Source organism: Sinocyclocheilus grahami, unplaced genomic scaffold (genome assembly GCF_001515645.1).
Source record: "Sinocyclocheilus grahami isolate Dianchi unplaced genomic scaffold, SAMN03320097.WGS_v1.1 scaffold107.1, whole genome shotgun sequence".
Lineage (NCBI taxonomy): Eukaryota > Metazoa > Chordata > Actinopteri > Cypriniformes > Cyprinidae > Sinocyclocheilus > Sinocyclocheilus grahami.
Window position 1 is genome coordinate 1,606,965 of NW_015505286.1, and position 14,787 is coordinate 1,621,751.

A 14,787-nucleotide genomic window follows, 5' to 3' on the forward strand; every position below is an offset into this window, starting at 1 on the left:
ATTGATACTAACACCCAAAAAACGTACATTTTGATTTCATGGGGACTTTAACTGCATTTTTTGCTCTTTCTCTTCATTTCTACTTTAGTTTGTGCACTAATCTAGAGTTGGACTTTTATGGCATGTTGCAAATAAATGAAATGTAAATGTATGATTGTGCTTCAGTGCTCCATGTCTATCCCCAAACACAATCAAATCTAAATTTAGCTCTAGATTTCATCAACTAAGCTGATGTCATCCACAGGAGTTTTGCTCTGTCAAACTCTATATAAATGTTTGTTCACAGTGCACATCATAATTTATTACACTTGATATGTCTATGGCTCAAGAATAGAATCTTATTATCAGCAAGATTATGTAATATTTTGTGACTGATGTAACTGATTTTATTATCTTCAATTATGTACAATTATAAATTAGATATGATATACTTTTTTTGGCTACATAAATATTTGAAGATTATTGATAATGTGTCTTATAAATGTTTATTTCTCAAGGATTATTCATTTATGTCTTGTGTGTTTTTTGTTGTCTAATTTTCTCTCAGATGTGCACACAATGGCCAGTCAGAATGCCAGTGGCTATGAGCAGATGCGACTGATCCAAGCTGACCCCGTCCGGAGGAGCATTTCAGTGGCGCTGACTCAGGTCTTCGTGTGGCCCTTCGTCTACCTCATCTTCCTCATGATCTTAATATTCTCCAAGAAAGAGACTTTCAGAACAGAAACACGTTATATTTTGTTTGGTCATTCTCTCCTGGTAGACCTAATATTTCTTTGTCTGACAGATATTGTGGTGGTCTTATCATATAGCTTTGTTGTAATACCTCTACGTTTCTGTATCCCCATCTGCATGTTGATAGGGGCAGTCACAGCATGTGCACCACTGACGATTGTAGCCATGTGTGTGGAGCGTTATGTGGCCATTTGTATGCCACTGCGACATCATGCAATCTCCACCTCTAAAAGAGCCCTAATAGTAATTTTAATGATTTGGATCCTGAGCTCCATAAACCCCTTTGTTGATATGTTCATCCTTATTAGCACTGCCTCTCGTGAATATTTGTCTCAACTAACATACTGCCACTATGAGATTATGATTCCTGAAAAGATGCATCAGTTTGCTAGGGGACTGTTGTATATTGTGGGGCTTGTGATTATTTTGACAGTTGAGGTCTTTTGTTATGTAATGATATACCTTGCTGCACGTGCAGCATCTGGTGACAATAAGAAGTCGGCATCAAAAGGGCAGCGTACTATTTCCCTCCATATCCTTCAGCTGGTTTTATGTACGGCTGAGGTCATGTGTCCTTACATTGAGGCTGTAGTTATGCAGTATGATATTAATATATACCTGATTGTCCGATATGTAAATTTTCTTACATTTAGTATCACTTCTAGAGCAGTAAGTCCTCTTGTCTATGGATTTAGAGATGAGAAATTCCACACAGCTTTGATTTATTATATCAGATGCAAAAACAACACCATCTCATCTGACACAATTAAACAATCATGATTGTCTTTTAGTACAATCTTTAACATTAATAATTTTTTTTTGTTTTTACGTTTTAAGAGCGCCCATGTGATTTTAACAGGCCTAAATTCATATCCAAATGCATCTCCAGTACTCCATAATATTATAATATATTAAAAATAATCAAATAAAATAAAACCATCCAGACAAATGTGTATTTGTCTGGCCAATAAGGTCTTTGCAAGCTGCCTCACACATTCGGTATATTGTTTAATAGCGACCTCTGCTGACCATATTAAGCATTGTTACCCTTCTGTTTACATTACTTGCTTTGTATTCACTCACATGATTTTTATAACATGCATTACAATTATAACATGCATTACAAGCATGGCTGTTGTGAAATGGATGCAATATGCAACATGTTGGCAAACCTGTGGGTTTTTAAAATTCTGACCCCTTGCAATTATCAAAATTAATTAATCAAATAGTAAACTGATATGGTTAACCTTGAATTAAAATAATGTCAATATATCTAATGAAAGTCAATTATTTCTGCATAATTAAAATTTAGGAAAGCACTTAGCACACAGCAAGCATTTTAAATTGTCTTTTGCAGCCTTCAGGTGAACATCATTGACATGTCAATCGAACATACAAAAATGTAAATATGCACTAATAAATATTATTCAATTAATTTAAATTTTGGATTATTAAATCATCAGTCATTTTGGTCTTCCAAATGTTTTCATGTGAAACCTCTATAATGTTAAGACATTTACCATACAAACAAGGGTCACACTTAACTCAGCACACTCTCCGTTTGAGGCCTCTTAGGAAAACAATAAAATCAGTGGTTACTACAAGTGTATTGAAATATAAAAAATAAATATGATCATATCCCATATTTGAAATACAGTACATACAGCATTGTGGTTCAGCAACACTAGCAAATCAATACAGTTTATATGATTATATCTGTTTTAAGAACATATTACTCACAAAATGGTTTGTACACTGTTTCATAGATATGGTTATAGCAATCTTCAGGTTAGATAATGACATTACAAAGAAATGATGATTCTGAAATGATTCTGATCTGAATCAGAGTGGTTTCGCGTCTCAAACGTGCATTGTTGTATATGCATACATACACAAATAGCCTAAATGAGTAATGAAGATCAAGTTTAAACTAGCAATTATTTGAAAATAAATTAGCTGCAATATCATTCAAATTAAAGTTAATTGCCTTAATATCTTTAATATTAAAGATAATGCCAACAGGTTTGCTATTTGTCTATAATCAAAGACTTAAGATATACCAAAGACAATGCACTCCTATTACTTTTTTCTTTCTTTTTTTGACCAGAACAAAATATACAACAGTAGGCCTATATAAAAATGTAAATAAAAACATGTCAGGGTGTACAAACCACTGATTCATTAATCAAAAACTGTATAATCATGGAAAAATATTACAAGTTTTCTTTGCTTTTTTATTAACAATGTTTTCCAAACTGGTGCAGTAGTTCTTAGTCTCCTGAAGAAAATGAATTCAATTTTGATTGGATCCTGATAAGTAAAAGTAAACGTATTATTATTACTTTCATTGGAATAATACATACATCAAAATTCTTTAACTTGAATATAATATTTGTTTTCATTTTAATATAGTTTTCCATATCCACCCAAACAATCTTTGTGCATACACAATTATAAAACAGATGGACAATAGACTCCTTTTCCATTGAACAAAAATCACAGGAATAATAAATATCTAAATTAAATCTCTCTAAAACACTTTTAGCTGGATATATACCATGTCAAATTTTAAATGTAACCTATTTTACTTGATTAGGCTTAGTATGATTCACAAATATGCTAAGATTTTTTTCCCAATTTATATTTCTAAAAATATTTGGTACAGATTATGCTTTTATGAGTAGCAGTATCACCTGCTACAATACTCCTAATATGCTTATTAGTACAACTGTGTTTAAGAATATCAATGTCTCTAGAAACATTCTGTCTGTAACATACATTGCCTCAGAAGAATAACTTGCACAAGCTCTTTCAAAATGTATAACTTGTTTGGGTATGGCGTCAAATACAACAGCATACTCTTGGGGAAATCGTGGCCTAATGGTTTGAGAGTTGGACTTGTAACCCCGAAGGTTGTGAGTTTGAGTCTCGTACCGGCAGGGATTGTAGGTGGGGGGAGTGAATGTACAGTGCTCTCTTCCACCTTCAATACCATAGCTGAGGCGCCCTTGAGCAAGGCACTGAACCCCCAACTGCTCCCTGGGTGCTGCAGCATAAAATGGCTGCCCACTGCTCCGGGTGTGTGTTCACTGCTGTGTGTGTGCACTTAGGGTGGGTTAAATGCAGAGCACTAATTCTGAGTATGGGTAACCATACTTGGCCACATGGTGTAACTAGAAAACCAAATTTGTCCAAAAATTCACTATAAGATTATAAATTAGCATTTAAATTTAAAAGTTGTCAAACTAGCACAATATCATTTCCATATCAACTTTAGATACAAGAAAATACAAGATGTATTTTTGTATACTGAATACATCTATTATTCCAAATAATATATTCATTTGGGGGAAAATTGTGCTTAAACACCAGCATCCAGGCCAATAAAGCTTGTTTGTGACATTTAACTAATTTCACATGCAGTTTGTCAATTTTAAAATCATATCTCAACAGAACTCCTTGAAAAATTGTAAAGGGTAACATGGCGGAATATTCCCGCCTTCTCAATAAAAGAGCCAATCGCAAATGATAAAGTCATCACGTCACTGCAGCTGCCCTAAGCTCTTGAAATTTGTAATTTGATTAATTATTTGTAAATAATTAATCAAAAGTTGGGGTTAGTAATTAATACTAAGTTAGTAGGGGGTTAGTAGTTGGGGGTTGATTTAGCAAGCGTGCATTAAATTGATCAAAAGTGACAGTATAGCCTAGGTGAATTAATCATTTTAAGCTAAATGGTTTTATAGTATTTGCTATAAAACTCCAAATGTCTTTCATATGTAATACGTCTGTAATAAGAACATGTATCATTCAAACATGCAAAGGCTACCTTAAGAGAAACTCAAGACACTCCCACAATTATGTGAAATTTTTAGGGAATTAGGGAATTAGCAAAAACAACACCATCTCATCTGACACAAATAATCAGTCATGATTATCTTTTAGTAAAGTTTTTAACATGAATAATTCAGTCAAACTTTTTTTTTTTTTTTTACGTTTTAAGAGTGTTTGTGTGATTTTAACAGGCCTAAATGTATATACAGATGTATGTCAAGTTATTTGTATAATAAAACACATATTCTTTAGAACAGTTTTGATAAAGCAAATGCATTGGTTACAAGTACTCCATAATATTCCATTTAAAAGAAAGAGAAAAAAAAAGACCATCAAGGGTTTTTGTCTGGCCAATAAGGTCTTTGCAAGATGCCTCTCATTCAGTATATTGTTTAATAGCGTCCTCTACTGACCAGATTAAGCATTATTACCCTACTGTTTACATTACTTTCTTTATATTCACTCACATGATTTTTCAATAACCTTTCTTTGATCATAAGAATTATCTCATGCATTGCATGCATGCCTATCATGTTAATATGCAGCATGCAGGCAAACCAGTGCATTTTTTAATTTTGAACCCTTGTATTTATCAAAGGAAATAAATCAATTAATTAAATAGTCAATTTATATGATTAATCTTGGATTAAAATAATGTCAATGTAATGAAAGTCAATTATTTCTGTGTAAATACAATAAAGGAAAACACTTAACACACATTGCAAGCATTTTAAATTGCCTTTTGCAGCATTCAGGTGAACATCAGTGACATTTCAATCTAATATACAACAATTTAAATATGTACTAATAATAAACAATTATTCAAGACAACAAATTTACATTTTGGATTTTTAAGTTCTCAGTTGTTTTGTCTTCCAAATGTTTTCATGTGTAACTTCTATAAAGATATGACTTTTAGCGTTTAAACAAGGGTTACACTTAATGCAGCACACTCTCTGTTTTAGGCCCTTTTAGGAAAATAATAATATCACTGGTCACACCCTATTAAAATATTAAAAATAAATATGATCATATGCCATAATTTAAATAAGTACATAAACAGTATTGTGGTTTAGCAACTCTATCAAATCAATACAGTTATTGTTATTCATATCCCTTTAAGGACAAACACATATTACTCACAAAATTGTTTGCACACTGTTTCATAGCAATCTTCAGGTTAGATTATAACATTACAAAGAAACAGTCACTGTATCTGAATCAGAGTGGTTTCAGCGTCTCAAACATGTATTGCTGTATGTATCAACAAATAGCCTAAATTAGTAATGAAGATAAAGTTTAAAATATTAGCATGTATTTTGAAAATAAACTAGCTACAACCTCATGCAAATTAAAGTTGTGATAATGCCAACATGTTTGCTACGTGTCTATAATGTTATGTGGCCTTGCATGCCACTGTGACATAATGCAATCATGCCTTCCAAACAGCCTTTATTGTTATTTCTGTGTATTCTTGTGATTTGGACCCTGAGCTCTATAAACTCCTTGTCTACCTGTACATTCTCATACTACTGCCTAAGATACTTTCTGAACTCGCTTGGAAGGTTTCATTACTTTTTATGTGACTTCTTTTTGTTGCGTACATTTTCTTTTTAGGAATACTCTTTAAAAGGTGTTTTGAAAGCAGATGGTTTTGTGGGATAGGTTTTTTGCACCATTAAACATTTACAGATAACTTAAATACAGATAACTTAAACTAAAGAACAGAATATTTCCCTGCATATCCATCAGTTTTTTTTTCCTCTAAGCGTAAATGAAAATAAAAATTAATAATAAAACAAATAAAACTTTGATTCAGCAAGGACATATTAAATGGATCAAAAGTGACAGTAAGGACATTAATACTGACAGAAGTTTTTGTTGCAAATAAATGCTCTTCAAACTTTCTGTTCATCAAAGAATCCTTAAAAAATATATCACTTTTACCACAAAAATATTAAGCAGCACTGTTTTCAACATTGATAATCATAAGAAATGTTTCGTGAGGACCTAATCAGTATTTACTGCATTTTTATCAAATAAATGCAGCCTTGGTGAGACTTCTTTCATCTAAACGTTTTAATGGGAGTGTATGTGTTTGCTTTATTTTATTTCATACATTTTTTTTTTTTTTTATAATTTAGGGTTCCTTTGCTGCAAAAGTTTCCATATAGCCGTTGAGGCATGACAACAAGAACAGTAGGCTACAAATAGTCCTGATTTATTGTCTCCCAACATGATGATAGGGAACAGTTGAGAAACTGTTCAGACCATTTCACTTTGACTCTTCAAAGCTGAAAGATAAATGATTGGTTTAGATCGATTGAATTGGTCTATCAAGAGCTTTCTTCGGGTCTTCAGGTATCAGTAAACCCAAAGTAAACATACAGTAGCTGGGTGATTCTATAATTGCAGGTACATTCGGTGTCCGAACTCATTATTTTTTTCTGCTTTTTTTCAAATGGTTATATTTTTAATTATCTTAATAATTTGTTACTTATTGTTATGAATTACAAGATGTTACAGTCAATAACAATATAATAATTGGTGTAAAAAGTGTCTTAAATAGCTCAAAATCATGATTTCTTGTTGTCCGAATGAGTCAGTGCATTTTTTTCCATCATGTATCGTGTAATCAAAATATTTTATTGTACTTTTCTTTTTGTAATATTTCATTCATTTTATTTATAAAAGCTCTAAATACTAATTTACTTAATTCTACAACATGAAATTGTTTAAAAATAACTTTTTTCTCGTACAAATGTGTGTTCATAAATCTTGCGTCAACTCTGTTACCGTACCATATTTTGCCTTTAAATTTGTGAAATTATCTCCCACAACTATGTAAGATACAGGAAATGATGACACTTTCCCTTACTGATAAGATCCGAAGCACTGAAAAGTCTGTGTGCTCTCTCTGAGAAAATATTTGAATATAAAAATGTCTTAAACCAAGAGTTATTTTGAATAACGTCAATGCTGTTACCAAAACATCAAAAGGAAAACAAAATGTATTACTGATCACAAATTGGATTATTTTAAAGGTATTTTAATCATGATTTCATTAGTGCCATGTGATCTTAGCATTTATGCTAGCAAGTGGAGTTTTTGGAAAAAAATATAATAAAATTGTCAATTCTGTTACCGTCAAACTCTGTGACCAAGGTAGAGTAACAATGCTGACAATAGTGTAACCGGTGAACTGTCAATTCTGTTACTTTACAATTCTGTCACTTAAAGGGTCAACTCTGTTTATGAACTATTTTCACAAAAAAACTATACAATTATTGTTTAAAATCTCATAAACATTATTGAGATATGATGCACCCTTATAATATTTCTACAACATTTCTCTCTTTTTTTTACTGGATATTGTGTATAACACATTTTCAGATGAAAAATATTTGCTCCAAGTGGACAATTCTGTGAAGACATAGGTATTTTTTTTTTTTTTTTTAAGGTATGCATAGGTGAAAAATGATCTCAGATTTGAAATGTTGGAATATAAGGACTGTTTGTCTAATGATACGAAAAAGGATTTTTCCTTTTATGATTTATTGTTATTTCTACACACTGCCTAATTTGTCCGTAACAGAGTTGACAAACAATACCATAAAGACATCTGTTTACTGGATATTGTGTATAACACATTTTCAGATGAAAAATATTTGCTCCAAGTGGACAATTCTGTGAAGACATAGGTATTTTTTTTTTATTTTTAAGGTATGCATAGGTGAAAAATGATCTCAGATTTGAAATGTTGGAAAATAAGGACTGTTTGTCTAATGATACGAAAAAGGATTTTTCCTTTTATGATTTATTGTTATTTCTACACACTGCCTAATTTGTCCGTAACAGAGTTGACAAACAATACCATAAAGACATCTGATTTTTTCATTAAAAGTCAAAAAAAAGGAAGTAACTTGTGTTTGGCAAGCACTGAATTATTAAAATTGAATATGCTTTCAATAAGACACTGGAAAGAATTTCTGTTACTGAACTTTTTTTTTTCTTAACTTTATGAAATGCCAAATGTATCTCCAATTATAGAATCACCCAGCTATCCTCCTTGCATTGTTGTGATAGATACATATCTTCTTATCCTGTGGACTTGTTTTTCTTCCACCCTGTTTAAGACGTGCAGGCCATGCTCATCAATTCCTGTGCCTGTTATGTTCTCAATACACACTGTTTTGTGATATCTGGAGGTGTGTCACCATGTGCTGCAGCTCAACCACTAAGAGCTCACTAATGTTTACCACAGCTGTTACAACCTTTGTGCAAATGTGCGTCAACCCCTATCTTTCCTTGAACTTAAATGCTAAAATCAAGATTAAAGGTCCAAATAAACGGATCAATACACTGCATGGAGGGCAGAGTCCTTTAGCAGTATATAAATACTGGGCAGTGCTGTCAGCTTAAAACATTTAAGGGCTTTACTTAAAGACCAATACAGGCTTAAGGGATATTCCTACACGTATTTTGTTTAATTAGTAAAAGACAAGGCAATATGCAGGCTTTTCGAAAGTGCGGTTTGTGTGCTAGTGGGAGTCTTCTTGAAGGCCGGACCGACTTCCTGGTTGCTCGGAGAAACATGGCTGCCCTACGACTGAGTGCTGCATGCGTTCAACTCCTCAAGTAAGATTGCGGTCATATTTTAAGCTGAAAGGTGTGGTAGAAATGGGTTTTAGGAAGTTATTTTCAATTAAGCTCTATGCTCAGTCTAATTAATTTTCTTATATTAAAGGGACAAGGCCAATGTTTTCTGCAGGAGTCCCGTTCATCCGCGTCTCCTGCGCCTGCCGGAGGTCGCCCGATCCAGCAGAGTCGCTTTCAGTCTCGCCAGCAGCCTCTGTGCTGTTCCTTTTACACAGGTAACATTAATGCATAACCGTTTAAATGTTGCATATAGACAGTGAACAAATGACAAACTTGTAAAACGCTCGTATAGAGAGCGTGACAACATTATTCTGATTCGTCAGTTACTGTCGCATAACGATTTTCTTAATTAATTTTTTTGCAGACTGAAATGTTTTCCTTATTGAATGCTGCCTCAATGCAGTCAGTCACATTAAAGTGCGATATTTAAGAAATATTTATTGCAAAAGTTTATACAGGGAAGGTTCCCATAGATGTATACATGTTCACTTTTTTACAAGAAAACTTTTAGTACATGATGAGATTAGGGCTTTAAGAGTTATGTTAATTCAGTATCCGCTCCGACTCATTTTTATAAGTGTTGTTGATTCACTGAAAATAATCGAATCATTCGAGTCATTCATTTGAGAATGGCACTACACTGGTCTAGCTGGATGTTTAATTATTCACGGAAAGGAGTCATTTTGGGAGTCAAAAATATGCTAAGTGTAATAAAACGTATCCCTTTTTTCTTCAGCAGGTTGAAAACCTCTCACACGAATCCCTGATTCGTCGGGCCTCGTGTCTGGTCACAGACAGTGCCAACACGTACCTCTCTCAGACCACGCTGGCTCTTGTGGATGCCCTCACACAGTATGCCAAGGTAAGACTTGTAAACACAGCATCTCAAACCTATAGTTCACTCAGTAAAACTAGCTTCACAATGTGTCGTTCACTTGATTGCTGACAAAGGTGTTATATTTGTAATAAAATATATAGAATGTAATTAAAGTAATTTTACCGTATTTAATTTTCTTAGGCGCTACATACACTCATTGCCCTTCAGAAGCGATATATAACCTCTATAGGAAAACTGAGCCCTGCTGAAGAGGACAGCATTTGGCAGGTGATCATTGGGCAGCGAGTGGAGGTAAATTCTGTTCCTTTAAATGTTTATTTCTAGGCCTGCTTTAGTTTATCTAAGTGTTGTTTACATTTTGCAACAATATAGATCATGATTAAGACTGATAAACAGACCTTGTTGATATCAAAGTAGCTTTGATATCAGAGCTTTCACAGTGTTTTTCCCGTTTTTCAGGTTAGTGATAGATTAGAAGAATGCAAGCGCTTCGAGTCAAACTGGATGAATGCCATCAACATCTGTGAGTTGTCAGCAGATGCAGCCTACAATTCGGGTATGTTTATAAATTATCCTTAATTATTAAACCTATAAGTTTGACCTACTGTGCAATTTGAAAGCATTTATTGTACACGTGACTTTGGTATGGTCTGTGGATTGATTTTTACAGGAGCAGAGCATGCATGCACCGCAACAAAGAGTAATCTGCAGGTGGCACAGTGCAAAGTGGAAGAGCTTCGAAAGATCTCAAAAGAAGCAGAGAAAAAACTGGCCGAAACGAAAGCAGAAGAAATCCAGAGAATGGCAGAGTATGCCTCCAGCATTGACATTCATGATCTGGAAGATATTCCAGAGGCCTACCTTCGTGAAGACTAGAAAAAAATAGACATTTGTGACATTGGTATTCTGTAGCCAGCAGTGAATCACTCGGTGGGTATGACTGAATCAAGAATGCACCTTTATATATATATATATATATATATATATATATATATATATATATTTGCAATCCGTATTGGTTATTGTATTAAAAGTAGACCTCCTTTTGAAGGCCTCGTTGAATCAATATGGTTCATGTTCATAATGATAGAGCAGGTACAAGTCAAAAAAGTGATTAATGCAGCTTGTAAGATGCATATAAAATGTATGTAGAGCAGAAGCCTGCAAAGAAATTGCTTTGAAAGTAACACTGATTTAGTATTTGTATACATGTATATATTTTTCATATTGTTTATTTTTTAGTGCAATTAAATGTTAATGCAACAGTGAAATCATATCACATGTTGTGATATTGCAGTGCATACAAAGTTGCAGTCAGTCTGTTTTATATTTCTAGAGATCAACTGTTATTTATTATTCTAATAAATGGAAAATTTCATTTAGAACCGTTTTTGCAAAATGTGTGAATTCCAATAAATTCTTTTCTTGAACTGAATTATGGTGTCTGCAAATTTGACAATGAATTTATATAAATATATGTATACTATTTTGTGGGAAGGTATTATTGACTTAAGCATTATACAAGTTTTCATTCACACGCAAACTCTTAATTAAATGACATTATCGTTATTAGTTAAAGTTGCTTTCATTTAGTCAGTTTCATGTAGAAGTTCACAGTTTTGACCAACAGGGCAATGCCATTTTTTTTTATGGAAAAAAAAAATGTTTTGCATACAGGTGCCCTTTTTCTTTCACTACTTACTTTTTTATGCTATTGCTATTTGTTTTTATTATTCTTTCTAGTTTATCTTTTACTGTATATTCTATATTTTTATGTTATTTGTATTGTCCTAGTAAGTTATGTTTGTTCCCCCTCTACCCGATCATTCTCATGAGGAGCAAAAAAATAAGAATTTCATTGGTACATGACAATAAAGCTCTTGAATCTTGTTTGGCTGGAAATACAACATCGTAATACTATTTTAGTCTAATTACAATACAGAAGTCTTCAACCTGTTATTAACTAAACAAATAATAGTAAATGGATACCCAAAATAGATTTCTGTAATCATTTACTTAACCTGTTCTTGCAATCTCATGACTTTTTTTCTTCTGCTGAACACTAAAGTAGATATGCAGAATGGTAGCCTCAGTCACCATTTTTATTGCATAATTTTTCTATACAATATTGAATATATTAATATTGTTTTTCATTCAACTGTCATTCTAAACAATATCTACTTTTGTGTTCCACAGAATCATCATGTGATAAGAGAGCTGAATGTATCTTTAATTCACTTTAATTGTAATTTATTTTATTTAAATATACATTATATATGTAACATACACTGCAACATGAAAAATTAATGCAAAAATCCAATTATTTATTTTTGTGAGTTTGATGTTTGATCTAACATTTTTGTATTGCTTGTATTTGTTGTTGTTGTTGTTGTTGTTTTTGGGAAGATAACCAGATTACACATTATTAGAATTATTAGAATTTTAATTGATAGTATGGCTTTTTATTAGGCTACTTTAAAGATGCATTCAGTTATTATTGTCTAATTTTGGCATATGCTTTATACATAAAGAAATTAAGTTTCAGGGTCATATTAATATAAAAAATGTCCAAACTAAATAAACAAACAGCTTTGGGAAGTGGCAGCAGTTAGCAAACAAACCTAATGCATTCAGGCCAATAGGTGTCAGTATAAAGTTTAAAGGCACTGGTAGCTGATTATTGATATCTAAACATTAACCAAAACTTACTAGGTGCATCCCAGTGTGCATACTCATGCACTATTCTAAAATAGTGTGACACCGTGTCTACACTGGACGTGAGTGGTGCGACGTGACAAAATACTATAGAACGCATTATAATCAGCGATGCTGTCTACACTGGATGTGGCACGACGTGACACGACAAATCCCGACAGTAAAATGTTGCCTCGTTCTATTTATGATGTACTGACAAAAAGTTCAAATGATTTCAGTGGTCGCTATGTCGCGTCCAGTGTAGACAGCCTCAATCTATTGCGGCGTGGTGCAGCGTGAATTGACGCGACGCATCCGGTGTAGACAAGGTGTGAGTAGTGTGTTCACTCTGAAAATTCCAAAAAGAAAAGGCGCACGTCAAATACCCAGATGATGCACTTAATTAACTGAAAATAAGCTAAAATACATGCTTTTGACAGAAAGGTACATCCCAGATAACAGAGAACGTTCTGACAACTTTCACTGACCTTTTTGAAAATTGATAAATGTTAGGAGAAAACATTCTTAAAAGTAGGCCAAATGTTTATGGAACATTCTTATAACCTTATCAATATTTGATATACTTTCTCATAACGTTGAGAGAAAACGCTCAGAAATCAACGCTCTCTGAACATCCTTATGATATTATTTGGACTTAATGAGCATTCTAAGGAACATTTTTGTAGCTTTTAAATGACGTTCTAACATGACAAGAAAATACATTTTAACATTCTTAGACATTTTCATTCATCTGGACGTTTTAAGGCTCTTAGAATATTAAAAATAAACATTCAAGTAATGTCATATTGTGGGTGAAAATAAAGTTAGTAAAACGTTGAGCGAAACGTTTCTGTAACCTTTAATCAAAGTTAAAATCAAGACAAGAAAACCGGACCTTTCGACATTTTAGAAACGTTTCAAAACAATATACCCACAATGTTTTTATAACCTGAATTTGTTACTTGGGATATTGCATAGTGTATAGTATTTATTTTGGGATACAACTTCTATGTGAGATTCAGATTCCACTGTCTCACTCAGACTGACGAACCAGAATGGAATGGTTGTAAAACGTGTTTGTGTAAATGTATCTGGTGTAGAACAAGTGAAAGGGTGGGTGTGTTTAAGCAAGGGGGTTGAGGGCACACTTTAGTGCCTGAGAGAAAAAGGACTGAAGCTGCAGAGTCTGGAAGTGTTGACCTGTTATTGGGCACTCTGCCAGTGGCACCTTCCACTTTTGTTGCCTTAAATATTAGGTTAAAATAGGAGAAACTCTCCGCCTGCCCTTTAGAAAAACACTGCAAGAGGAAGTGGTATGTTAAACAGAATGAATATAATCATATTGCCCAATGGGAAGGGTGGAAAAATGGATGTAGCAAGCAACTTTAAGCATAAATAAAGCATTTGCAAAATGGCAGGGCTAGGTCATGGGTCATGGTAGTTCACTTTGATAGTCTAGCTGCTAATGTTGGCTTTGCAGGTCAGACAGGAGAAATGCTGACTTAAGTAATAAGAAACATAAATGGATGTTGAATTAACAGTTACCAGAGTAGATGGCAGACTATGTCTCTGAATTCAGTCTATTTAGACAGAATATTTAAGAGGTTTTGGGATTGTTGACAATTTCAAGAGACTCTGAAACTGTTTTTGTTGTTTCAAATAGTGATAGACCAGACCAATTAATTAATCTGATTTATTTAAATACACTTATACATATATAAACTATTTTCACTCAGAAATTACACATTTCACAAATAAGGAAATGGCAAATGACACATTGAATAAAACACTTTTAGTTTCAGGTTTTAAGTAGAAAGACTTAAGAAATACTCCAATAATGTATTTACAACTTAGGAAAACAGTTTGTAAATTAATTATGCGACCAAGATTTAGAGTAAAACTAAATTATAATATAAGAATTCTAAAATAAGAAGTATAATTAGTGTTATTTTTATTTGAACAATTTTGTTAAAAGTGTGTATATACTGTATATATATATATATATATATATATATATATATATATAT

General features: G+C 33.0%; 2 protein-coding genes across 4 annotated transcripts; both read left to right on the forward strand.

Annotated features, from left to right (window-relative positions):
- Window positions 1-551: 551 nt before the first annotated feature.
- On the forward strand, window positions 552-1,828 carry LOC107588807 (growth hormone secretagogue receptor type 1-like). The gene has a single exon (XM_016277036.1). It carries the CDS (start codon window positions 559-561, stop codon window positions 1,513-1,515), a length of 957 nt encoding a protein of 318 aa, XP_016132522.1. The 5' UTR covers window positions 552-558; the 3' UTR covers window positions 1,516-1,828.
- A 7,150-nt stretch (window positions 1,829-8,978) lies between these two features.
- On the forward strand, window positions 8,979-11,027 carry LOC107588772 (diablo homolog, mitochondrial-like). 3 transcript variants are annotated; one of them, XM_016277010.1, is made up of 6 exons: window positions 8,979-9,207; window positions 9,317-9,443; window positions 9,968-10,090; window positions 10,247-10,357; window positions 10,526-10,622; window positions 10,737-11,027. In XM_016277010.1, exons 1-6 carry the CDS (start codon window positions 9,080-9,082, stop codon window positions 10,940-10,942), a joined length of 792 nt encoding a protein of 263 aa, XP_016132496.1. In that variant the 5' UTR covers window positions 8,979-9,079; the 3' UTR covers window positions 10,943-11,027. The 3 variants fall into 3 exon arrangements, with proteins under 3 accessions (XP_016132496.1, XP_016132497.1, XP_016132495.1); XM_016277011.1 differs by having other exon boundaries at window positions 9,341-9,443; window positions 9,965-10,090; XM_016277009.1 differs by having other exon boundaries at window positions 8,982-9,207; window positions 9,965-10,090.
- Window positions 11,028-14,787: the final 3,760 nt, after the last annotated feature.

Coding starts and splice junctions, on each gene's coding strand:
- LOC107588772 (XM_016277009.1), top strand. CDS start 9,080: ATGCAGGCTTTTCGAAAGTGCGGTTTGTGTGCTAGTGGGAGTCTTCTT. Junction 9,444..9,964: donor GTGCTGTTCCTTTTACACAG/GTAACATTAATG, acceptor TTTTTTCTTCAG/CAGGTTGAAAACCTCTCACA. Junction 10,358..10,525: donor TCATTGGGCAGCGAGTGGAG/GTAAATTCTGTT, acceptor CCCGTTTTTCAG/GTTAGTGATAGATTAGAAGA.
- LOC107588807 (XM_016277036.1), top strand. CDS start 559: ATGGCCAGTCAGAATGCCAGTGGCTATGAGCAGATGCGACTGATCCAA.